General features: G+C 34.1%; 1 protein-coding gene across 1 annotated transcript; it reads left to right on the top strand.

The window, feature by feature from the left end:
- Positions 1-26,727, top strand: zda (peptidyl-prolyl cis-trans isomerase zonda). Its single transcript, XM_089247462.1, has 11 exons — positions 1-462; positions 2,211-2,355; positions 2,538-2,625; positions 3,443-3,550; positions 6,461-6,535; positions 13,652-13,682; positions 17,632-17,718; positions 20,935-21,024; positions 22,443-22,520; positions 24,405-24,533; positions 26,399-26,727. Exons 1-11 carry the CDS (start codon positions 91-93, stop codon positions 26,480-26,482), a joined length of 1,287 nt encoding a protein of 428 aa, XP_089103588.1. The 5' UTR covers positions 1-90; the 3' UTR covers positions 26,483-26,727.
- The last annotated feature ends 928 nt before the right edge of the window (positions 26,728-27,655 follow it).

The following is a 27,655-nucleotide window of genomic DNA, read 5'->3' on the forward strand; positions in this document are numbered from 1 at the left end:
TTTCTAGTAGTCAAAGCCGTCCCGAACAGTTAATTCACAGCTCTTCCCCCTCTCATCTCCAGCAAAATTTTCCTTTAGAATTTAATCGTAATGGAGGACGTGATCAAAAATCCCGATGTTTCGAATGGTAATGAAACTGTTCTTGAAGAAAAAACCGATAATTTGAAAAAAGATGGTTCTCACGAAGCTCCGAATGAGATAATTATCGAACGCGAAAAAGGTTTCGACGTCGAGGAAAACTTGAATAACATTCCATCCCTCGATGAAGAAATCGCTCCATTAGCGGGAAACCCGTGCGATGAAATCACGGATGATGAGGATGGTAAGGAACCCGACCTCATCCAAGAAAATCCGACCGAGACGAAACATCCGCAAACGTTCGTGATGGACGGGAATGACAGTCATTTGACTCGAGAAGATGGCTGGCTCGACATTTTCGGCACCGGTGACTTCAAGAAAAGGGTTCGTATTGTTTGAAACAATGACAACATTGGCTGCCTTCTCCAATTTCTTTCCCCCTTCCCTGGGAGGGGGGGGGGGGTTCTTAACCTTATGAGTTATGCATACCCCTGTTCAAATTAAATGACGACCATGGACCCCCTTCGTGAAGTAATATTTAGTATAATATCAATACGTAGGTAAGCCTAGATGTGCATTATGTGCCCTTGAGTGGCTTGTTGCGATTTCCCATCCATGTGTACGGCTGTCCTGAAATAGTGAAACCTTGATAAAACGATACTTTATGAACCAAGAAAAAATATCATTGTAGAGGGATTTATCGTTATATCGAGGATCATAGTGATGTTTCCCAATACTTCATCCTGAGCAAGCAACGTGCACAAGATGAACATCAAACTTGCATTAATTGCGAGTTAAATTTAAAAACAACTCATTTTTTAAGACATATCTGCATACTCTCTTTGGTTGAAGCGAATGAGCTTATGTAGATGTATTATAAAAATAATTTTGAGTTAATTGTTTTCTAATTTAAGCTCACAGAGACCCTCGAAATCTCGTAAAATGTCTGAAAAAACATTCTCACATTTTTGCATTTGGTGCTTTTACTAGTGAATGTAAGTATTTTTCACGCAAAAACATATAGGCCTACAGTTATACCTTCCCTAACAGTCTTCTGATCCCTGGTCAGGGCCATAACTGGGGGAAACTGCCCCGGGCTTCAAAATTTAGGTGGGAACAAAGAACACCATTACAAAATTATTAAATTTTAAAGCTGTAGGGGGGTGGCAAAAATCCTAGTTACGGCCCTGCCGTAGTATATGGCTTTGATGTATTTCACTCCCCATTAATGGACACTTTCTATAGACATTGTAATCAGGTGAACTCAGGTTACATTCAGGTGAATTTTTTTCCAAACTCTTATTTATTAATTTTTGGTCATAAACCAAGAATTTATCATGTTTATCTGAAACTATGTTTAACCCCAAGCTTGTGTTGATCTCACGCTCGTGTTAGTAAATATGATAAATTGTTGATTAATTACTTAATTTATTTGACCTACTATGGGTCCAAGATGGTGTATTTGAATGGTAATGTTGGTTTTGTTTGTTGATACGTGTGAAGAAAGCCAGCATTACAAGACTGATAAAGTTGTTATAAATGCTTATCTTCTTTACACTTAATTTTATTTTTATTACAAAATATGTGTAGTGTACATATTATGTAAAAATAATTGGTTTAATGAAGAGAAGAAATATTATAAATTTTTCCACATTTATCAGACTTTCTAACTTTGGGAATTATGCATAATCGCTGGTAAAAGTGAGAAATCTAGTGTAATTTGGTGATTATACATAACCACCACTATCACTTTTACAGTAACACATACACATTTTAACAGGCACCGATTGCAGCAGAAGCCAAATGTTGTATAAATGTGAAAGTCATATATATATATATGAAGTTCCACTGTATATCATACCTTTCCACTAGCAAACACTTTCTGTTAGCGGTCATAATTTTTGGTCCTATGGGTGTCCATTATAGAAAGGTTCTACTGTATTAATAATTGAAACATGTTTCTCATTTTTTGATTTAAATAATTTTTAAGTGAACCACTAGTAGCTAAAAGTCAGTTTCCGTTGCGTGTGTTATTTTTATATAATTTTATCTCACCTGATTAATTTTCAAAATGGAAATACATAGTTCTTTTTTGTCTGAATGTTCTATTATATAGCATCTTTTGTGATTAGGTCATTAAACCTGGTGATGGTAGAAGGGTCCAAGCAAAAAATGCTGTCACAGTAAATTATACCTCTTATAAAGATGGCACTGATGAAGTTCTTGAGAAAGTAGAAAATTTCGAGTTCATTGTGGGTGACTTGGATGTCGTTAAAGGTATAGTGAAGTTTTTTGGATTTTATGAAACTGAAAAAAAATATATATTTGTTTCGTGGAAAATAAATTGGTTATACAGTAGTGTTTTCTTATATTTAGGAAGGTTGGTACCATAGAATATTTGTTTTTGTTTATAGAACATCGTGTCATTGACGTGAATTTTTTTTTCCATTTGTATATAGGCATTGATTTGGCTGTTCCAATCATGGAGTATGGAGAAACTGCAGAAATATTAGTGCCTTCTCGTCTTGCGTTTGGTAAAATAGGCAGGTACAGTCCAGTGTCTGTTCATTTAATAATCTTTTTTTTAATTTGTTAAAACATGAACAATTATTTTTTATTTATTGCAGATAGATATTACCATTTTATATCAAACAAAATTTTTGACCAAGCCAGTTGAACAAGTCTTTATTGGCTTAGAAAGATGTGGGTTCTTCATAGTAGTTTATGATACAATTGTGACAAATACCTACAGCATAGTTCCTAAATTGATTTGTTCATCATCCCCCTCCTCCTGCTCCAAAGTTCTTTGCCACTGTCCCCTTTCTTGAGTGATTTCATAGAATCCTATATTGTATCCCTAACTATTTATACTTTCCCCCTCCCCCCAATATGTTCCTTTGCGCCTCTGGGCAATATTGCCTACACTAAGGAAAAACTGACCTATCACATTTACATTGGGAGTTCCCAACTGCCTGAATGCACTTGTAGCCAAGAAATGAGATACATTTAGCATAAGTTAATTTTGAGAGCAGCATTTTATCCAACTCATTATATTCATTTTTTCCACTTAGGAGGTTGGTTGTTATGAAGTATTCTTCATGTTCAAGTTTTTTAATAATCTTGATCATTAATCATGGCAAAATACAATTGCTGTACTTCCAGTTCAAAAAAAATTATCTTGGAACTTTGTTTGATGAGCTCATTAGTAGTAGCATTACATCCTAGCTTACATCCATGGGAATATATTTTTTGCAGAGTAGTACAGATTTGATAAAGTTCTTTTTGTATGGGAACACTATATTTTGAAAGTTGTTCATGTTATTTTATGCTAAAAAAAAATTATAGATTAAAAATATATTTAAAGGCCTCCAGATGTTCCACCCAATTGTGATTTGTTGTATGAAGTGGAAATTTTGAAAGTGGAAGAATTAGATGAGGAAAATCTAGCTCCTTCATTAGCTATGAAATATGGGTGAGTAAAATTTGAAGAAACATTTTGTGAACTTCTTTGACAATAACTAAAAGCTCATTAAAGAAATAAACTCCCCCCCCCCATAGTTTATTTCTGTAATTGTGTATGAGTATTGTATACGAGTATCATATATCACCCCATTGAATTGTTCAGCTTTTCAAAAGGTATGTTAGCTGATATTAACACGCCGCACACATTTCCTTCAAGAAGGGTATCTTCTTTGAAGAGGGTCATGTAGATTGCTTACACTGTTTAGGGGCCGTTCGAGTATTACGTAAGCAAATTTTTAGCCATTTTTGACCCCTTCTCCCTCTTGTCAGCAAAATTTCGTCATCAGCTCTGCCCCCCTGAATCCTAACTCATATTTTCATAAAGAGTGGTTGATGATGTTATCCAAAGCCCCCTCCCCCCTTGTCATCAAAAGTCAGCGAATCGGAAACCCTCCCTCCCCATTGATGATGACGTAATACTTGAACGGCCCCTTAAAGAGGAGTTGAGATAGTAGACTTTTTCTTAACTGCTCAATTCCCTTTTTATGCTTATTCCTTCCTGCTGTGGGACGGTAAATTCCTTTTCAGCTGCAACCCCATTTTCACATTAGATCACTTTGCAAAACAAAATGATCCGATCAGTAAAAAAAAACATCCTCCCAAAATTCTTCAACTAGCTTTTGCAAGAGACAAAATTTAGATGGTTTGCTTTTGGACATTATTAAAAATTCAGCAATCCTCGATCAGCACACAAGCTTCAGTGCAAAAGCTTAAAAGAAAATTTGCAAGTTATTGTCTCTTGTGCTCTAATTTATCTCCAGGAAAAAAATATGTTGCTGCTCAAAAGACACTTATCGTGATGTGAGAGCTCTTTTCAAGTAGTGGCTACATTTTTATTTTTATTTCGATGCATTAATTATAATCTAACACTTCTTTTCCTTTGCCTTTTCCTGCTGATGAACGGCTTAACTGACTTCTTATCTGTGGCGAAAGACTTTTGAAGTTCATATACCGCTGCAATCTGTTGGTGTATTTTTCACTCTGTGACTGCAACCAAATTATAAACATGTTCTTTTCTGTCTGGTTCCCACATTTGGACGAAGATATTTTTTTAAATATGTACTTTACTTTTTGTTTCAATTGAATTCCTTTATAATTTTTTAAAAAGCGGTTTGATTAAAGCGTTTTATAAATGATATTTGCAATAATATTACTCAATGTAATTAGCACACAAATATTTAATTTCTTCACCTTTTACACTCTGAAAAGTTTTTTAGAAAAGTGAAAAATATCGTAAAAATGCCAAAAGATGCCCGAAACATGAAAAAATATCCTTAAAGTGAAAAAAAGCCAAAAAATTAAAAAAAATTCAATCATCTCATCAACATCTGGTCCCTGGTTATCAGCAATTTTCACAACAAGTTTGAATCTCTGGTTAAAATTTTTGTATCAAGGTAGGCATCGAATTTGAAACAGGTTTAAATAAACTGCATAGAGTGTCAAAAATGATAAATGGCTTTCGTCTTGAGGTATCTGACTATTTTTCTTTAAAATGATACTGGAGTGAATTTAACAAACATTTTTTGATAGAAAGTGCCTCAAATGATGAAAACAATAATAAATTTTGGATTACCTATGTTATTTTCTGTCCAAAAATTAATTTTTATGTCAAATTTTAAGCAAAATTAGTTTAATACTCGAAACATGATTGAAAAAAGTCTTATGAATGGAATGGTTTGTTATTTCACATTATTTTCAGATAGTAATGATGCAGGTTATGAACTAAAATCTAAAGGATCGTATGGTATGCTCATAAGTTCCACTCAAATCTGTTAATGTATGTGCAAGTTTTTTGAAATTTCATCCTACATATCGTCTATAAAACACTGTAATTAAACAAATATATTTGATCATATTTCCTTAGATCATGCATCTTCAACCCATTGCTCCGAGCACCATGGTGCTCCCTGCAGTACCTAGAGTGCTAGACACTTGTGTCCGATTTCATGCTCGTGAACACTTGACCAACGTTCCAATTATAATGCCTTGTAAAAATTACATTCAATCGTATGTTAAACTTGTTGTAAGGGTGCTCTTTTTTTGATGCGTACAGACAGTGCTTGCGACTAGAAAAAGGTTGAAGATCTCTGCCTTAGGTTTTAGTTCATAACCTCAACAATATATAGCAGAATATTATATTAAAATTTCGTAATCATACAATGAATAGATTTTTAAAAATCATGTTTCAAATTCAAGTAAAATGTCAAAAACAGCATTCTTTGTAAAAGATGTTTAAAGTTTTTATTCACGTATTACTTGTATGTAAAAATGCAACGCTAAACTAGATGTAACTTTGATTCTAAGGGTCATATAAACAAAACGAACTGTTTTGGAATCGCAAAAAACAGGGCTTTTATAAAAAATAAAAATCTATGTTCTTCTAAAATAAAGTTTTTCACGCCATTTGATACCTTAACAGTTTTTTTAAAATTGTAATGCATGGTTTTGAAGCACATCCTAATAAGATAATCCAAAAAACCCAATATTTTCAATTAATTCAAATAAAATATTTTATGGTGAAGATGAATCTAATTTTCCTTTCAAAGATTTACAGATTTATCAATATTTTTTCATACCAATTGTGTTAACCCTTTAAGCGGCAATAATGAGATATCTCGCCTCTATAAAAGCCTCTTATTTTAGGATTGACAAGCCCAGATATTTTGTCATTTCTGAATGGGAAACTTTTCCCCACGCCCCTTAGTTTGTGCCTGCTGAAAATTGGAAGGAAGCATACTTCATTAAAAAAGATATGGCATTTTGAAGAGGAGTTTGGTGATTTCTAATTGCTGTTTAAAGGGTTTATTAAATGAAATATTGAAGATGGATACAGTTTATTTATTACAATTATCTGTTGTAGAAACCAGAAACGAGATAGAGGGAATTTTTGGTATGGCCAAAGTGATTATATCAGTGCTGTACATTGTTATAAAAGGTGAGTGTTATTTTAAACTATTTGTTTTTCACACTTTAATTTGTCAAATCCAATGTTTTTGTGGAGGACAAAATGGTTACTCAGTAATGCACTTAATAAGTATCAGAGTATAAATGAAATAATTATATACTATGAAGCAAGCTTCAAGGTGTTGATTGCATTCTCTTGTCAAGCTATTAGATGGATCCAAGGGAAACATGCGGCAGACCTAAATTAACTGAATCATATTTATGTCCAATTACAGATAAACTAATCGGGTCTTACATTTTTAAATTGAGTTATGATTCAAATTACTTATAAATCTGATATTTTGATAAATTAATAATAAAAATTTATTTTACTGCATATTTTAAGTTTGCATTGATTAGTAGATAAGGAGAAACATGTTTCTCATTTGATTAGATTATGCTAGGAAAATGATAGATTTAGGTTGGTCATGCTTTTTGTAGTATGCTTATGTACCATTGTTTAAAATAGGTGTAAATTATTGAAGACAACTGAAAATTCCAAAAATACTTCATTTAGGAAAAACATCTGGAACTTTCTCAAAAAAGCTATCTTGATATTGGACTTTTTATGATGCAAAACTTGTATTACATGATCTTATAATTTATTGCAAAGGATTATTCTGTAACATGGAGATGCAAAGAGAAATGAATGTGGGCAAATAAAAGTGGAGATGCTTCACAATTGTAAACACAGAAAATTCCAGGTTCTGATATGATAATACAACCTCTTTTTTTTAGCATTGATTGCTCATAATGAAAGTTATAATGTAGTAGAAGTCTTATAACAACAGCTCACAATCACACGAAAAAATTGTCATTATAATGGACTTCTCATCATAAGCAGATGTTTTTTTGTAACATTAGCTCTTTGACAATCACCTAAAAATAAATCACAAAAAAATAAAAATATAGCAATGACGATACTTGATTTCAGTAACTATTTAAACAGTGGATTCAACAAAAATAAATATTCCATTACTGTGTTTCTAGATTTGAAAAGAGCGTTTGATTTTGTGAATTTTGGCATTTCCACAAATATATATATTTGCAATGGGAGTCAGAGAAAACATATTTGAATGATTTGAATCGTTTTATTGCAACAGAAAACAAGCAGTTGTAATTGAAAAAGAAGTTGATACCTTTCAAGAAGTGAAAAAAGTTGTACCTCAGGGTTCTGTCCTGGGTCTTATATTATTTTTAATATATATAAATGATTTATGTGTAACTTGCAATTAAATGGAAGAATGATAACCTTTGCAGATGACGCATTGGTTTATGTAGAAGATACAGATACAGCAAATTTAATTGAAAAAGTAGATGATTTAACAAATATTAATGTATGGTTAATTAAACATAAATTGAAACTTAACACTCAAAAACTAAATTTATCTATATGGAGACAAAAAACAAAAATTATAGCACATACATACATCTAAGAATACATAATCATTGTCTATGCAAAAAGAAATAGATATTGTTTGTGAGTACAATTATTTGGGTACCATAATACAGAATGATCTTAACCAGTGATAATGAACTCCAAGAGACAGAAGAAATCACTTCATTTTAATGAAATTTTGTTATTAAGTAATTTCTCTGATTTTAAAAATTTTAATGTACTTTAAAAAAATTTTGTGGCAGCGAAATTTTATTTCAAGGAAAAAATTACTTATATATATTCTAGATAATAAAAAAAATTGAAGTTAATTTTAAAAAAATAACTCAAAGCAACTCAAACAAATTAGGCATTGAATTTTTTTCTTTGGACAAGTTTCACTTACTTAACATATTTGAGGCGAATGTTTTTTTTGTACTAGTAATTGTGAAAGCCGAGGAAACAAATTCTTTGTAAAGTATTACGCAAACTCAAACACATGCAATGCGTGAAACATGCTTGAAACATTTTGTATCCAAAAGTACATGCAAATTCCAAAGTCTTTTCTCATGTGTGTGTGGTAACTGACACATTTCGGGAATGAATGGCCCATTGAAACCATGTATGTTTCTGGAAAATGTCTTGAACAAATGTCCTGAAAAGACAGCTACATCCACATCTTGAAAATTTGAAAGTCTAGTCTGTTTTTTATAGGATCCTATAACTCCTACTCTTAACCAGATCATTGCCTGCTGCTTCGTCTCAATGAAGAGATATAATCAGTTGGCTGAAGAACACCTGTGCCATGCTGGAAAAGGATCCTATAGCTGCTGTTTGAGTTTGAAATTCCAACTTAGTCTGATTTTTCCAAAATGTTAGAGTATATGGAGACATGCTGTATTTTAATGCCACATTGTTTTTATTTACTCAGTATCAATTTCAGAAATGATCATAAGTTTTTCTTTAATTGAATACTGTTTCCTTTTGAGGCCACTCATTTTGAAACAGAAAAAATATGAAACATTCCTAATGGCTGGCTTTTCACAGGTCTTATTTCCTTTTTCATGCACTGTCCTTGTTGAAATTTCTTTTCCACAAGCAATAGAAGAACGAGACTTCTTTCCCAACAGCTCAGTAAGTTATTTCTCTGAAACCCTAATTTTACAAGATCACTTTTGGAACGTTGGAACTCTTTTGTTGATTTTTAGAAACTTCTTTTTGAATTCATTGTAACGAATTCTTCACTTTGTAATATTGGAATTCACGATACATTGTTCCTATGTAAACTTGTTATCTTGCTATCTAACTATGTAAACAAAGATTAGAAAAAATTTTGCTACAATGAGATTTTTGGTATAAGTGTATTCAATTGTATTTACAAAATGAAAAACTTGATCAACGAAAATTTTTTAAAAGATTTATTCACGCATGGCTATATTCATTTATTAATTATGCAATCAGTGCATGGGGAGGATCATGTTATGAGAATATTTGGAAATTATGTAATACTAGGGGGGCTCTGCCCCCCCTGCCGCCTTTGGCGGCCAACCCCCCCCCCCCTCCCCCCACTTGCTCTTCACAACATATCTTGTTTATTTCGTCCCACTTCATCAGCGTGCTATGGAAAGGGATGTGTGAAAGCACCAGCTTACTGACGAAGCGAATTTTAGTAAAAATAATAAAGCAACAAAAAACAAATAAGATTCATCAAGTACCCCCAGAAAACTTCCCCATGGGTGTCCCCAGATTCAATTCGCTGAATTTTAGTTGGGCCCCACACTGGGTATATCTGGGGCTACCGATGTGTTGCAAATTTTACAGTGTTAAACAACAAAAATTAGTGAGATACATCCAGAGGCACCGAATTAGAACCTGTCAACATTTCCATGGAGCCCTTACCTGAAAGCTTGTCGGACACCCCCCTGTGAAGGGCCACGAAAATGTTTCATTTTTATCAATTTTACAACAAATAAAATCCAGGGTCCCACATCCAGTAGCGGGGACACAATACGCAAATTTTTAGTGGGGAATCCAGACTGGATTTATCTCGCTTCCGCTGTTGCAAATTCTACAACAGAAAAGAATGAGATTAATCCAGGGCTCCCAAAATGAAACCTGTAAACATGGGGCCCCGACTTGGAAGCTTGTCGGTCATCCTCCTGTGCGAGTGCCATGAAAATTTTTTATTTGTATTCGTTTTACCAACGAATAAAATCCAGGACCCCCAACCATTTACCCGGGACACCAATTTGCATAAGTTTGGTGGGGCCCCAGACTGGATTTATCTCGCTTCCGCTGTTGTAAATTCTACAACAGAAAAAATGAGATTCATCCAGGGTCTCCAAAATGAAACCTGTAAACATGGGCCTCCCAACTTAGAAGCTTGTCGGCCATGCCCCGATGCGAGTGCCATGAAAAATTTTCATTTGTATTCGTTTTACCAATGAATAAAATTTGGGACCCCCCAACCAATTACCCGGGACACCAATTCGCAACTTTTAGTGGGGCCCCACAGACTGGCTATATCTTGGGCTTCCGCTGTTGCAAATTCTACAACAGAAAGGAAATAGATTCATCCAGGGCCCCCAAAATGAAACCTGTAAACATGGGGGCCCCGACTTGAAAGCTTGTCGATCATCCTCTGGTGCGAGTGCCATGAAAAATTTTCATTTTTATTCGTTTCACCAGCAAATAAAATCCAGGCCCTCCTACGTAACTACCTGTGACCGAATTCATTCAAATTTTATGGGGCCCCCAGGCTGGATATATCTTTTGTTTCCGCTATCGCAAATTTTTCAACGTTAAAGCAGCAAGAAAACAATGAGATCCATCAGGGGCCCTGGAAATGAAAACTTTCAACTTATACGTGCAATCCCCCCCGAGTACCCCGACCCTGTGTGTTGGGAGCACTGCTGTTGTATGTATATTATACATATACATACCTCTCGACATGACCCCCCCCCCCGCCCCACAAGGGCAGGTCTGACAAGTGCCACAACGATTCTTATCACTTTTTGATTTTTCACACTATAAATTAACCACAGAGGGACCCCTAAAAAGCTGGTTTGGGGGCTCGCCATCCAAATTCCGCCCTAGGTGCCCTGCTGTAGGATGTGGGAGCCTCTCGGTACATGCACATAACATGTTCCCGATGGGTCAAATGGGTCCTGATATATGCTAGAGTTAAATGAAAACTTGACCCAAAATCGTAACCGACTTCCGTAACACAAAAACGTAACAGATTTCCGTCACCCATTTCCGTAACATAAAATCGTCGCTAATTTCGGTTGCTTAGAAACAGGCCCTTTTCGAGTTTGTGATTTTATATTATAGAGTAGATATATAACAGAATATGATCTCAAATATTAATAGGTAGTTTGAAATTACAATGCCACACTTTATCTTTAACACAAATTTTTTTACACAGAGTTATCAAATTTTCATAATTAAATGAAAAATGCTTAACAAAAAATCAAGATAGAACTGCAAATATAGGTACAATCGAGATTATCAAGTGTCAAAACCTAATAAAACATTATATAGAAAAAGCTTTTCCTATATTGTTCCTAAGATATTAAAAATTTTTCACTCTGAAAATCTTCATAATAATAAAATATAAATCATATATTTGACTTCGTTAGAAACATAGGTTACGAAACCATTATGATGAATGTATTGTAAAAGTATATAAAAACAATATTGAACAGAGTATGAGTAAAGTGTGCAATAATAAAAAAGAGAAATGATGCAAGATAATTATATCATATTGAGCTTCTCAATATGTAACTTTAGTTTACTATAGTCAAAATATACAAACGAGAATACATTTGAACACATATCTAATAAATTTAATAAAGTTGTTGCTAAAAAAATATTTAGTAACTAATTAATTTAGGTTTGCTGGAAGGACTTTTTAGTCCCTTGAGGCTACAAAGTGTTTGTATTATGTGTGCATGTATTTTTATAAAGTGCATTTGAATTTTTTTTTATTATATGTTTTTATTTGTTATTCCATTTTGTATTTTGCTCCATAAAATTGTGATCATGATTTTACACATTACATAAAAAGTATTGTTTGCAATGGGATTTAAATTTATGTTGCTTGAAGCAATTATGAAAAAACGGGTAAACGATGAAGCATGATAATGAAAAGAAGAGGATCCAATAAAGCAGGGCTAAAACTTGTCAAACTTTTCCTACTTTTCGGTGAAATATCCTACTTAGGTCCTACTTTATAGTTTTTGTCTTGCTTTTCCTACTTTTTTTTTATCCAATCTTATCAACAAAATTCTTGAATTGATTTTAATTGAGGAGGGGATCACTGATATATTGTCAAATAATACAAATGTAGTAGATTGCAATTAATGATTCTGCCAAAGCTGGAATTGTATTGTTTTTAAAGTTATTTGGGGGGTGGGGGAATGCATGTGGACCATTTAGTTTATTAATTTTCTGTTTGCTTAGTTTGAGGGTAACATTCATCATTCAAAATTATGGTGCGTATTTTGGGTATAAGTGAAACAGCAGTTTGCATTACAAAGCAGTTGGATACATAGGCCTATTCTACGTTTGGTGATTTTGATGCTACCCAATAGCATTCCATTGTCTTCTGTATTTTTAGGGCATGCAGAGGCATAAACAATGTATACAATACTCAGCAAAGAGCTAGAAATGAAAGTTCTTCATTTGTCAAAAACTATTACACTGGCATTGAACACTAAAATTTAAACAAATCCCTTTAAAAAAGGAATGGACAACACAGTAAAACCATCAGGTTCACCTTGACTTATTTACATCACTTGACTTATTTACCTTGTAATTTACACATTTTTCACTGTGCTTTTGGAAGTAGTCTCAAAAGAGTGTCATTCATAGAAAACTTACATGTCTTCATAATTTGCTGTGTGCATTGACAGATTGGACTGTGGAAGTTAACTCCAAAATAAAGAATGTAATTTATATTGTGAGGAGACACAAAAGAATTATCAGTAGTTGCTAGTACACTGTTTTGGCCAAAAATTGTTTTTGCAACAGTCATTTCTGTCATTTTGTTTTGGCTCGAGTCAATCTTACAGGATACTGAGATAGTCAGTTGTGAAAAAAATAAATAAAAAATAATAATAAAAAAATAAAATTTTTTAGGGGTTTTTTTAAATCTTATAATTATGTTATCTAAGACTGGGATTACACTATAGAAGTTTCATAAAAGTTAATTTATAAAACTCGAAAAATACAACCAATAAGGTGATCGATTGCATTTGCTAGAATGTTACCAATGCTCTTATTGGTTGCATTTTTCAACTTTTATAGTGTAATCCTGGCCTAAGGGAGGTACCCTCCCCGTCCTACTTTTTAGCTTTACTTTTTCTAATTTTTTGAGGGGGAGCCGTGAATAAAGCATTTAAAATAAATTATTAAGGAAATACATTTTGTTTAATTTTTTTTTTCTTCCAGTAGAGTCTGGATCGAAGTCCTCTTGCTAAGTATTAGCCATTAATCTTCGATGGAATATTCTGGAGTTCTTTTAAAAAATATACATTATTAGTTCATTTGCTCTACATTTGATTGACAATGAAATACTTTTTTTAAAAATATTCAAATTCTGGTTAATTTAGTAACTCTCCTGTACAGTTAAGTTAGATTTTTCATCAAATCAAAAATTAAACATATCTTGTTTGCATTTACTTTTTTTACTATTGTATCAAATGCATAAGATTTATTTTTATTTTACAGGGCAGCAGAGTTTTTAGATTCAATTCAAGATGTAAGTGTGCATAATTCATGTACTTAATGATCTGGTTATTCTGTTGCAATAATTAATATTTACATCCAAGTAATGAGGTAGTTTTCAAACATTTGTAGGTAACATTTTAGCTAATGGTGCTCAACTTTTTGAAGATCACAGTCCAAGTGAGAGATCTTTGGAAACCAGTGTGAAACCATAATGAAACAAAATAGAAGAAAATCATACAAAAAGAGTGCATGTGACTCCTTACATTAAATGTTACTGCTGGAACAGAATGCAAGAAGGCATTCAACCGGTGTTCGGCAGCTGGTGTTCTAAGAATTAGGAATGTTGTGACATATAGTTATAGAATTTGAAATTAAGAAAAAAATATATTTACTGGTCTGAAGTGAGACATACCTGGGCAAATGCCATGGAAGCATAACTGTTCGGGATCTCACATTCAGTTAACCCTCTTATATATGAAAAGGCATAACTGACAAAAGGACAATACTGATCACATTAACGGGGTTTGAGCATGCAGACATAATTATGAGTGTTTGAAGAAATTGAAAAAAGAAGTAATTTAAACAAAAGTCTTTTGAAATAAAAATTGCTATTTTTAAAAAAACACACATTTTTTTTTAAATGAGACAAATTGATTGAAACATTCTGTAAAATTTGAAATTTCCTCTACATGGAGTGTTGAGTGCAAGAATGGTGTAAGTTGAAATATGTGCTTTTGAAATAGTCTTTTATGAGAAGTTCTGTAAATTTTGTTATTGAATGAGAAATACTATTTTTTTTCAGTATTGAATATGTCTAGTTGAGCTTGTTTCTGTGATACTCATTCAGAATTGGATGAATCATTCCATAATAAATTGACTTGCAATATTTTTGCAGAAGAAATTTCCTGTGAAAAATTACTTGCAACATTTGTGCATGACTTCATCGTTTTCACATGTAGTGAAATTTCATTTTTGCCACTCTTGTTAAAAAAATCATAAAGAAATAAGGCATAAATATAGTTAGTTTTTTTTATAGAATTTGATTATATTTATTTTTTAAATCAGCATTATAAAGAAGAAAGTCTTCCATCATTTCTTCTTTTGGGAAGGTCTGTAGGCTATTTTTGTGATTGTACTTTCTTCCCTTTGATCATCATCATAGTCAAGCGGTCCAATGTCATCCATTTTTCTAGAAGTTTTTAAAGCAATAAAGGTGTGATGGTACTTTTTTTTTTCTTTGGTAACAGGCCGTATTACGGTGTACAATGATAGTTGTTTGATTTGGGCAAAAGATTGTGCAAATCCTTTTGCAGGTGGCAGTCGGAGTGTGTGAAACTGCTCAAAAGCATTGAGTGTATATTTATGGTATATAAAATGTCAGATATCCTGTCTTAATTGCATCCGACTTATCTTGAGCCACTGTACTGGCATATTATCTTCACTGATTTTTTTATCACTTTTTCCCATCTGTGCTGTTGATTTAAAGTCTTGCTTGGACATTACTTGCACATAGAACCTAAACTTTTTCCAGGCATCACAAATAGTTTCATACCAGTCTGAAGGTACATAATGCATTTTATTTCTGGCGGCAGTTTTAACGTTTCGAAAGTCTGAATCATTCTTCATGAAGCTGTGACCTGATACAAAATATTTGTGATCAACTACTGTAATAGTATTATTTGGGTCCATTACAATTTTCATCCATGTTAAAGCTAATTTGAAATTATGATTTTGCCCAGTGGAAATGTCACTGAACGCTACTAGGTGTTTTTTTTTTTTGCTGCTGCTGCTTCTAGTTCAAGATGCTCTATGAGACAAGGAGCTATTTCCTTGGACTCCCTTGAAGCAATTGTCTCGTCCCACATGTACATCCAAGCCTTATCTGATGCCAACTCATGCCCCATTCATTTGCCCCGCTTGTGATATGACCACTTTCACACTATACGATTTTGTCATTTCATTTTCTACTAATGACATATAAATACAACTTTTGCTCCAATGTGGCAATAACCAGTTGAACTAGAGTCAAACCACTTGTGGACAAAAGAGATTGAAGGTAAAGTTACCCACATATGATGTTAGGATCGCAAGAAAAATGGCTTGCACCACTCTTGCACTCAATGACCCACATTACTTTATCATCCTAATTACTGTTGTTTTTCAAATATACAGTGTGTACATAAATGAATATCCCAACTTTGCTGGGCTATTGAAAGAAAACTAACATTTCAAACTTGTTATTCATCGGAAATCTAAAATAACAGTTGAAAGTTCATGAAGATTGGGATAGATGATGGCACGAGGCCATCAGACCGGATGCTGTGAGTTTAACGTATGTGATTCATTTCTCGCTAAGATGTTTATAGCGCAACAGAAAGCATTCAGTGTGATTGAATTTTTGAAAAGTGACTCAGTTATGACTGTACAACGAGCATTTCATCAGGAATGAATACGGAATTGCTCCACCCGATCAATGGAGTATCTTATGTTGGTTTCGGAAATTTCGTGATGAAGGGTGCATTTGTAGAGGTAAAAGCTCCAGTCGCCCACATGTGAGTGAAAAAAAATGGATGAACGTGTTCGAAACGCTTTAGTTAACAGTCCGAGCAAATCAACTCGATGTGCCAGCCAAGAACTGCAAATGCCTGTTATGACGGTCTGGAAAGTGTTGTGGAAGAGATTAGCATTCAACCATACACGTTGCAGCTAGTCCAAGCACTTACTGAAAATGATAAAGAACTAAGGAAACAATTTTGTGAGTTTGTACTTCATGAGCTCGATAACGATGAGTCCTTCCTGTCCAAGATTGTGTTCAGTGATGAAGCGACATTTCACATAAACAGTACAGTGAACTGCCAGGGGACCATCTAATCAACATGCCATCATTGAAATGGAACACGATTTACCGAAGGTGAATGTGTTTTGTGCTATGTCGCATGACAAAATCTTCGGCCCGTTCTTTTCATGAGAAGACTGTTAATGGGATTACTTATTTGGATATTTTAGAGATTTGGTTGCGCCACAGTTAGAAGAAGAATCAGGTGATTTCATTCTACTGCAGGATGGTGCACCACCCCATTGGTAATTAGCTGTTTGTGGGTTTTTAAATGACAAATTGACACACCGATGGATTGAACTTGAACCACCAGACAGATGCCCACGTTAATATTCCTTACGGAATCTCTAGCATAAAGGGTATCTGTTGGAAAAGTAGGAACACCTTCCCCAGCCCATCAAATCCATCCACCCTACTTGATCATACATGAGAACACTTTTTCAAAGTATATGGGGGGGGGGCAAATTAAAATATATGTAGTAACCACAAAAATAATGTAAAAATTAAACATTTGTGGAAGCACAATGCACGTCACAGTCCAGGTACATATGTATGAAAAGGGTGGGAGAAAGTATCAAGTTATATATGCTATATGGCCAACGGCCATACCATGCTGAAAACACTGATGGATTGGTTGCCGATTACTCCAGGACCTTGCTCTTCATCAATATCCTCCTCGCAGCCCTGACATCACTCCATGTAATTTTTTTTCTAGGGCTACATCAAACATCAGGTGTTTGTTCCACCGCTACCAAATGACATTGACCAACTTAAGACATGCATATCTGCAGCCTTTCAAATCAGACATGCTGAAAAGAGAGTGGGATGAGTCATCGTACCACCTCGATATCCTTTGTGTTACTAAAGGGGCTCACATTGAACACTTATAACTATGTCAAATTTAAACTTTCAACTGTTATTTTTGATTTCCAATGAACAACAAGTTTGTACTTTGTTTAGATTTCTTTTAATAGCCCTGCAAAGTTGGGATATTCATTTATGTACACACGGTATAACTCATTTTTATATTCATTCTGTAGTTGACTTAAAATTTGATATATTTTACATGTAATGCAACCTGGCGGAATAATATTTAATTTGTTTGCATTTTTTTTGTCAGCTTTATTTTTTGTTATTCTTTTAGGGCTCAGACTGTAATCCTGAACTCCTACAAGAAATCCTTGATACAAAAATTAAAGTTTACAATAATATGGCTGCTTCTCACATGAAAGTAAGGAGCACTGAGATTTTATCACATTTACAATATTATTTGAGACTGCCATATTAATAATGTATAAAATTGTTTTCTGTCTGTCTGTGTGTGTGTTCTCTATACAAATCTACAATTTTAGACAGATCGTCGTCAAATTTTGTATATATATATAGCAAATACGACCTAACTTGAATGATAAGTTACTTTAAAAGTTTCTCAGAGAGGTAAAATGTCCCAAATGGGCAAAAACTGTCTGTCAACAATGGTTTCTGGGCTTCAACAATCAACTTTGGAATGTTTACTTTGGTTACTGTGGTTCCCTAGCAATGCATTTCATCCATGCATATGCCTTTACAATGGTTTGTCACTTCTTTGATGCTGCTAGTATTATGTTTATTCCTTTATAATGGTTTGCCAATTTTTCAATCCTCCAGCAATTGAAGAGAACCCGGGCAGCATCAGGTATTATAGTTAGTTAAGGATATGCACACTCATGTTTTTAAGGACTTCAATACTGCCAGGGAATCATGCACTAGGAAATAAAACTTGTACAAATTAAAGCAGAGCAGGATAGAACATTATAAAAGATAAGTTGAAGGTGCACACACATCTGTGCTCAGTGATGCCTCTGAATTGCCGTTTAATGGTACATGAAAGAACATATACATTGGCTGTAGCAAGCTTTGAAGGTTTCTTCAAGAGTTAATAATCCCAATTTATATTAGACTAGCTGATACCCGGCGACGTTGCCCGCCCTGTAAAAAATTTACATATATATAGCTTATTAATTATTTCTTAATCAAATATTTCTGCATTAAGTAAAAAAAAATTACTTTAATTTTTAAATATTTTAATTAAAAACTTCAGGCAATCGCTTGTGGATACACAATATTTTTGTTTGTCCATCTGGTGTGTACATGTACAAATGTTTAGGATTACCAACATGCGAACAGGCGACGTAAAGCTGTCCGTGTGAAAAACAGGGCTCATGTAGGTTAATACCTGCCACTACTAACAACTGGCCTTGCGCTTTGTTGATTTTCATGGCAAAAGCTAAACGAATCGGGAACTGTAATCGCTTGAAAGTGAATGGCATTTCTTCAGTGATAATTGGGGTACGTGGAATGAAGACGTCTTCTCCTCCAGCACATCCAGTTAGAATCGTTGCTTCAATGATGTAATTGTGCAATTTCTTCATGCAGAGTCTGTTGCCATTGCAGAGTATCGGTATCTCCAAATTTCTTAAAATCATTTTAGGTGCTCCGACTTTGAGGGTCAAGTTGTGTGGTGGCACACCCGGAATATCCAAAGAGTTCAGAAATTCTGCAGGATACAAAACTGTCTGCGCTGTGTCTGTGACAGTGTCAACCGATTTGTAAGATGTGGAGTCTCCTGGAATAATTTTTAGGATTTTTCCATTGATCTTGTTCACACTGTCATTTTTCGGTGCCAGAATCGCACTCTCACAAAGCCACTCATGGTTTCGGTGATTTTGTTGAATGTTTGGGAAGACGTGGTTTGCAAGTTCTTGAACTGAGTTTATATACATAATAACTGGCAAAATCCATTTGGGAACGTTATCAGTCCAGTGCTTGGGTCTACGGGAATTCTTCCATTGCCAAGTTTGATCAACTGATGTGAAAATGATAGCAGTGTTGAGTCATTTTGCAGTTGAACTCGCATGTTGGTGGATAATGATAATTTTTTAGCTTCGTGCCAGAGTGTTGATGTCCTAACAAACTCGAGGCGACCACCCATAGACAGCACCTTCACTTCCAACCCATCTCACTAATGGCAGTAAATTGCAATGTAGCGATATAGCCAGAGTTGGTGTTTGGTGAAGTAGAGTGCTGATGATTTGAGGCAAGCATTGAGTTCATCAGCTGGCGTTGAACATTTTTATTCCCAGTTTTATCGCCGTAGTTGTTGTTCTCTGTTGTTAGTGACGCCATATGTCCAGCTTCTGCAGCGAATATTATTCAAACTCCTTTTAAGCACTTTTTAAATTGAAACTATACCTCAACGATGGGTGGTTGATGAGATAAAGGCCACATTAGCACTTACAGGACACCCTGTATACATGCAAGCAAAAATATCTGGCGCTTCCCGGGTTATTTTTAATTACTGGGAGGATTGGAAAAGTGACAAACCATTATAAAGGAATAAACTGTTATGATGGCAGCGTTAAAGATGTGACAAACCATTGTAAAGGCATATACACGTCTGAAATGCATTGTTGGGAACCACGGTAACCAAAGTAAACGTTCCGAAAGTGATTGTTGAGGTCCCAAAACCATTGTTGCCCGACAGTTTTTCGCCCATTTCGGGCATTTGCCCAGCTCTGACAAACTTTTAAAGTAGCCTACGGTTCAATCCCGGTCCTGTTTGGTATATATGCAAAATCTGGCGACGATCGGCCTAAAACTGTAGATTTGTATAACGAGCATACATACATACATACTTTTACATTTATATATAAGATTCTTTTCTGGCCAAGCTGCATAGTTTGAACAGGATAAAAGATCGATCTACATAGAGACAGATTTTTGTATTACTGCTAATAAATTGTACAGGGACCTTGTAAACACTCCTCAGGGGAATTTCTAGTGAAATGATGCATGGTGGAAAGTGTGTGTGTGTGTGGGCATATGTATGGCGCTAATGTACTTATGATGTCAGAGTTATGCATGCTTAAATTTTGGTATTGTAAAACTTACAATACCAAATCCCTAAGATCCCCAGCTCATGGGATCTTTACAGTGGCATGAGTGTGAAAGATTGTTGAATGATTCTTTATGATCATGTGAATATTTCTTCTTGAGCTTAAGCATAATATGTCATTTGTTTTGGCGCAGCTTGACCTAATTGATCCTTGTGCTACAAAAACTAAAATCCAATCCAATCTTAAGCATTATATTAGAGCAACTAGTGTGACATTGTCTACTGGATCAATGGCTTTATGAACAGCTGCTCTAAGTCTGCCATCTCCAAGCAGATTTGAATCTAGGATGTTAAACCAAAGGCTGGTACAGCAACCCAACAGATAATGCTTTTATGAAAGCTTTGTGCATTTCCTTTTTTTTTTGTAGAGCATACAGCTATAGAATTTATCTTCAAATAGTAAAATTGAATATTACATTTCTCTTACTATTGCTATGTTTATTTGTTGCAGTTTAGTTATGTTCTTTTTTATTTATGGGTATGTGACAATAATTTGTTATCTTTAATTTTCAGATGGATTCCTATGACCAAGCATTAAAGGCTGTGGACTTTGTTCTCAAAATTCAGTCAAAAAATGTTAAAGCTCTCTTTCGGAAAGCTAAGGTAAATGATTATTTTTGCAATTTATGAGATATTCATTCATGAAAATTTTGATCCAGTATAGGTTTTCATATGCTTTATTTCAGTATGCATTATATGATTAATAACTACTGTGTGTAGAAATGTCCTCTCCAGTTGTTGATTCAAGATGTCTCAAAAGACTGGTTATATTTTTGGAGATGATTACAAGGAAGAAGATTCATCTCTGCCTCCATGGGGGACTTGAATCCCCAGGGCCAGCAAACGAGAGACCGGGGTTGGAGTCCCCAGGGGGAGGGCAGAGATAAATTTTTTTCCTTCTAATTATCATCTCTAAAATATAACCAGTCTTTTGAGGCATTTTATAATGACTACTGATTTCAGAAGTTGTGAAATAGTTGGTGTTTTCTTAAAATCTATAATCATCAGGATGTATTAAAATCATATAATAGTAATGCAGTTTGTACTAGATTTTCAGTATCAAGTCATATTCATCTCTTAGCAATAGATTAAACAGGCAATTCAAACTATGCATGCTAAAAACAAAAGAAAATAAGGCATTATAGACTTTTTCAATTAGAAAAAGAAATCTTTCATAATAATAAAATTTCTTAAACAGGGGCCACTGTATATTTATCATGCATCTACGATAACATTTTACATAAATAATGGACAATAGGGCTCTTCAGTGTTCCTTCAAAAATGAGACATAGGGGCGGTTCGAGTATTACAACAGCAGATTTTTAGCCATTTTCAACCCCCCCCACTTGTCAACAAAAGTCGTAAAACTCTGACCAGCGAGGGAATTTTGGCAGCACTTCCCCGTCGTGCTAACACACATTATGATCAGAGATGCATGCAGGGAAGGGGGGGGGGGCATAAGCTCCACTAGACCAACCCGCTCTGATGATCAAAATTCTACTGTAACCAGACTGCTGTATGCGAAAGGGAAAAAGAAATATGCAATATGAATTTCACAACATCCACTCAGTTTCAGTAACCTTTTTCATCTGCCACTGTGAATGTTGCTGTCACAGTCCCGGTTTCAAACCCGAGGGAGGATATAGATAGATATTTTCCCTAATGAACTTGGTGACCACCAATAGACAGCACCTTCATTTCCAACCCATCTCATTAATGGCAGTAAATTGAAATATATCAATATGGCAAGAGTTGGTGTTTGAAGTAGTCCTTGATTATGCAATATTCTAAAATGAAGTTTTTTAGAAAAGATATATGTGTGTATTTTTATATTTTATTTTTTTAATTTACTTAGTTGAGCTTCATATGAGTTGTTTTTCATGTTTTTAGACATGTAGCAAATGTTAACAACTGTCAAACACTTCAATTTATAGTAAATTTATTATTTAGTGTATTATTATTGGCTATGTGCAGTATTTGAAATGCCTTGCAGCAAAAGCCTTAATCTAAAACTCTTGCAGATTCTATCTGAAAAAGGATCTACTGATGAAGCAGTAGTATATCTAAGGAAAGCAGCAGAATTAGAACCAGAAACAAAGGTGATTATAGATTTATTTAGTTGACTAGTATTGATTAACCCTTTCTTGTTTTCCTCACAATTAATAAAAAAATATATCATAATTTTTTGATAACAATCTTCATCTTTTGAGAATATAGATTCCCTAAACAGATCACTTTTGAAAAAACTTAAAAAAATAATGGCCAGCCAGCTTTATAAATTTTTCATATACTGTTTCCATCATCTTTGACCCTTGCTCTCATCATGAATAGATGAGCTTAATAGGGTGTTGAATCACTTATTGATGGTTTACGATACAGGAAGGAAAAAAAAAAAAAAAAATTTATCTTGAGTATGCAGAAAGTATATTTCAGACTTCTTGCTCAGTTCAACAGTCACTGTTTTGATCATAATCAATAAAAAATCAGATTAATGCATTAATCAGAAAGTCTGTTTGTTAATAAAGCTGTAGCACATAGAAAATTTAGAAATGATACCTTAGTTCTCTGTAGTTACCAAACTGTGCACCAGGTTGTGTGTTTTGATGAGGATATAATATACTTATCTCCTACATTTATACATTAATTATTTGTGAATTTAAATTGCTTTTTTACTTAACACTAGAAGGATTGTCTTTTCATTCTACCCACAAAGATGATTCCGGTCAATGCAACCAAATGATAATTTTCACTACATACCTGTTAGTTTTTGTGAGTTTTAATGTCTCACTATGCATATCAATGTAGGCAGGCAATGAAATATGAGAAATATAATTTTTCATTACGAATTACCTGCATTCATTGCTGTTGTATTCACACATCACCTATTCTACAGTTTTCAATTTGTTTCCTGCATTAAGAAATACATGTTCAATGTGTAAGAAATATGTGTGTGTGTGTGAAAATGCATCATTTGTTTTGTTATTTTTACAGAACAATCTGACATGACTGCTTTTTTCCTGATACAGTACCACTAGTTGTCAGAATTGACACAGTGGAATTTGTCACTGATTTCTGAACCAAATGAGGTTTCAATTTAATTTCAATACAAACCTGTGCTTTAAAATAAACTTTCCAGAGTGCATTCTTTTTTAAATCAAGCGAAAATTTATTGAACCGAAGTTGTAGGAAATAGACACTTGACATTTCCAATAAAATTTTTTCTTCCTTTGATGATACCGTATTCCCCTGCATTAGCCAGCATGCCAGGAAATTTGAGTCAGATTTTTGAAAATTCTTATGTGATACTTATCGAACCTTGCTTTTCCCGGCATGCCAGGAAGGGAGCAGACCCCCAACATTCGAAAAGCTGGTGTTCCTTGAGTTTCCTGGCAGGCCAGCTAATGCAAGGGAATATGGTATTTTCAACATTTAAATGCATTGAGTTACAAGTGTTCACACCCTCTATGTGTCAACACACATTCCTACCTGCTTTCAGATATGGTTCAGTGAGTCACATTACTACCTTTTCAGCTGAACTTGCATTTTCATTTAGCTGTTAGTTAGTCAGTGTGAATGCTTTCAGTTAACAGACTTGAGCATCCATATTAGCATAAACTTCATTTTAACGAAATTAGTTCCACCCAATATTAAGCAGTATAACTGCCCTATATCTGTTTGTTAAGTAGGCATATGTTCTGGCATGAATGTCATGGGAAAATTCTGATACAAATCAGGTGTAATGAAAGCAAATAAGTTTGGGAACCGTTGCCTTAATTTTTATAGCTCTCTTTAATATTTTGTGAGTAGTCACAGAACTAACTTGTGAATAGTTATGACCTTAAGGGGTTCAAGAGAATATCTTCCAAGCTTATCCCAAAATACCTCAAGAAATATGATCAAGTAGATTATTTTATTATCTTACTGAACCCTGTTATTATTTATTAAACAATTTTCACTAATTATTATACTGTTATATTTTTCAGGTCATTCAACAGGAACTGCAACGATTGCTTAGAAAACGGCAAGTAGAGGTAAAAACTCAGAAGGAAATGTACAAGCGCATGTTTACTCAAAGCTCTTCTTCAAAGTCAAAAACCTCGAGATTAAAAAAGGTATACTAGTGCACTCTCTATTTTTTTATATTTGTTATAGAGTCGATGCTGCTGATTAGAATCATGGATAATTTTATCATTTGGGTATTGTTATCACTTTTGCAAAGAATGGAACAGACCAATATCATAACTTGGAAAAAATTCATTTATAGTTATCGAGACACGGATAATGATATCAATTTTTTTTTTCATCAAAAGGTTTTCTGAAGCTAATGTTTAACCAAACTTATATCTCCTCTCCTGGTAAATTATCATTATTGTTATCATTTCCTTTTCTGAGAGTCTTTCTCAATGGATCTATGAAACTTCAGCAGTGTCAGAAGTGTCTCGAACCTATGAGTGCTTGTCTTGAGCTTTATGTAAGAAGTTTTGATTTCTAAACTAATTCTAGAGGTGCTTGGACCCATGCCATAAATTAAAGTGTGTACTAAGCACCCCTGGTTCCACTGCCACTGTGATACTTATTGTACGTTTAAAATAAATATAGCAATTTGTGATATACATTAGACACAGCTCCATTCTAATGCCTCACAATGGATGAATAAAGAAAACGTAGGATTTTAGCATAAAGAGGGGGGGAAAAAAGTCATTTTATAATATAATAAAAAAATAAACAACTGAACATTTAGCGACCAATTATGTGAGAAAGAAAAACAGTTGTCCCGTTTACCATGTGCCCAGTTTGACCAAACAGGATGCATGGTCACTACTTGCAGACTGGATTTTTTTGGATATAGTTATCATTATCAAAAACCCAGAGTCCCAATGTGATCATATTAAGTGGACTGTATTTTGTTATGCATATGAATTCTATGATTGCGTCCACCCTTTTGAGGAAAGGGGGGGAGGTTAGAATGATCGTAAAACTCTCTTTTTTGGTGATAGACTAGAGGTTGCCTGTATCACAGAAGAGAGGAAAAGATTCTGTTCAGTGGTACTCTTCACACATATAGTATACATATATATTAAAATGTCGTAATATTGTCTCAAAAACTTCAAAGTTATTTTAGTGATTCGATAAAAGACAAAGTAAGATCTAATCTTTTGGTCTAAATCAGTTTACCGTGTTTTTTTGGTCTAAGGGGCACAGTCATAAAAAAAAATATTTTATGTAAGTTCTGCATCGCTAAATGAATGAACGCCAGAGGTTCTGCCATCAGACTTAACCCATTGCCGAGATCTCTTCTAGCCCAGCTTCGTGGCAGAGTCTGGAACTAAGTGAGTGCACCTAACAGTCTGAGTGTGTAGCTAAAGTTGTGCCTGATATTTCAGTGCTGCCATCTATACTTTAATTTGTGAGTGAAGTGTAATGATTGGATATTTGTAACATTGTGGGCCTGTTGCTCTCTGTGGCGAGACTTTTTGATGGGGAGATAGGCTCGCATTCGCGACTTGAAGTTGGGAATCACAGAAAACCAACTTCAGCCGACCGACCCCGGATCCTCGCGATGTGACCACTTGACCACCACAGCGGCCAGTTCTGCATCGCTGTAAGTGTCACACTTTTCCTGTAGAAATTTGAAATTTTATGTAATTAATGTTTTTTTGTATCCTACAAGCAAAATTTTTTTTTTGGAAAATAATGAATTTCTCTTGGAGATCTTTTTTCTTATAAGTGTCGTAAAGGTCGAAACACTAACTGACATGTCATGATTATCATGTCAGTGTAGTATATTTTGACCTTAAACCTCAAAAATTGTGTTTTTAAAAATTTCAGATCAAGCCCAACAGATATGCCAGGCTATTACTTAGTTATTTTACTTATTATTTATTACCACCAAAAATGTGTGGTAAATATGAATCATCTATATTTTACTTTTTTTTTCTTTACTGAGTGTAACTCACTTGAACAATATCAATTTCAGGTTAAACATTGGACTATGATAACTAGTGGTTGTGTTGCAGTAGCTGCTATTAGTATTGCAGCGTATCGTCAATATTTTTCTTGAGAAAAAATTTAAGACTCCCAAGTTTTGGAAATTCTTTTATGTCAAATAAATTTTCTGATTTTTCTACTTATTCAATAAAAGATATTAGGCCTATTCCTTCAACATGGATAAAATATATATTTTTATTATGTCTGAATACATAAGTAATTTTGTGTTTTGTATATTTTTGATATTTTCTATTTTCATTTGGTGTCTATAAATGAAGCATAATAAACATCTATGAAATAAAACATGGTTTTATCATTATTTTTTTAGTTTGTTTCAATTTATAATTATAAAGTGGGACAGTGAATAATTCAGTTTTCCAACTGGGGTTCCGCTGAATAAATCCGTGACCTTGGTTTATGTTCAGAATTTTTTTTATGAAACACTAAAAATCCCAGAACCCGGAGAGCTTTCACAGAAAAGAATTTTCTTCTTGTTGATACTTGTAAAGCTATTTATTGGAAATTCTGAGAATAAATTATGCAAATTAGGAGGTGTGTGGAGCCCCAGCATATTTTTCCTGAGGTCCGAACGTCCTTGGGGATACCACATCAAATAGAGAAATATTCAACATTAGTTTGGGTTCTGTTGGACAGCCTTATAACCATTCAGGGTTCCATGAAATAACTTCGTAACCATCAGAGGTTCTGCGAAACAGCTTCATAACCATTGAGGATTTCGCAAGAACTTTTATGTTGGAAACCACTGGAATAATTATATATCTTAAAGTGGGGTGACCTGGGTGCAGATTTTGGAGATTTTTGTGTATCTCAATTATGAATTAAAATTTTTTTATTAAAAGTTGCACCACTAGAGAAGTTTTTCTCAATGTTCTTATGTGTAAAGATAATTGTTTTTTGCAACTTATAATGGAAAAAAATGAATTCAAAGTAAAATTCAAGTCGCTCCTTCAGGTGGAGTAACTTGGGTACATTACTCTGTTGCCTTTATATTTCATCTTTTCAAGCGTGTTTTCATCTGATCCCATTGAAAATAATTAAGGACAAATAAAGTATAGATACATAAATTTTGTTTTTATTATAAATATTAAATACAGAGAATTAATTTTTTAATGTCTACAATGTACATCTGCCTAGTCGAAGATGTCTGTTTTGGTGAATGTGGTGTAAAACTCTTTAATTAAAAAGTTAATATGATCTGCATAATTTTTCTATAGAGGCTAAGCCT

The sequence above is a fragment of the Pholcus phalangioides genome, unplaced genomic scaffold, assembly GCF_987345545.1.
Source record: "Pholcus phalangioides strain wild (caught in Gottingen) unplaced genomic scaffold, Ppha-v1.0 ptg000003l_1, whole genome shotgun sequence".
Taxonomy (NCBI): domain Eukaryota; kingdom Metazoa; phylum Arthropoda; class Arachnida; order Araneae; family Pholcidae; genus Pholcus; species Pholcus phalangioides.

Coding starts and splice junctions, on each gene's coding strand:
- zda (XM_089247462.1), top strand. CDS start 91: ATGGAGGACGTGATCAAAAATCCCGATGTTTCGAATGGTAATGAAACT. Junction 463..2,210: donor CCGGTGACTTCAAGAAAAGG/GTTCGTATTGTT, acceptor TTTTGTGATTAG/GTCATTAAACCTGGTGATGG. Junction 21,025..22,442: donor CTCTCTTTCGGAAAGCTAAG/GTAAATGATTAT, acceptor AAACTCTTGCAG/ATTCTATCTGAAAAAGGATC.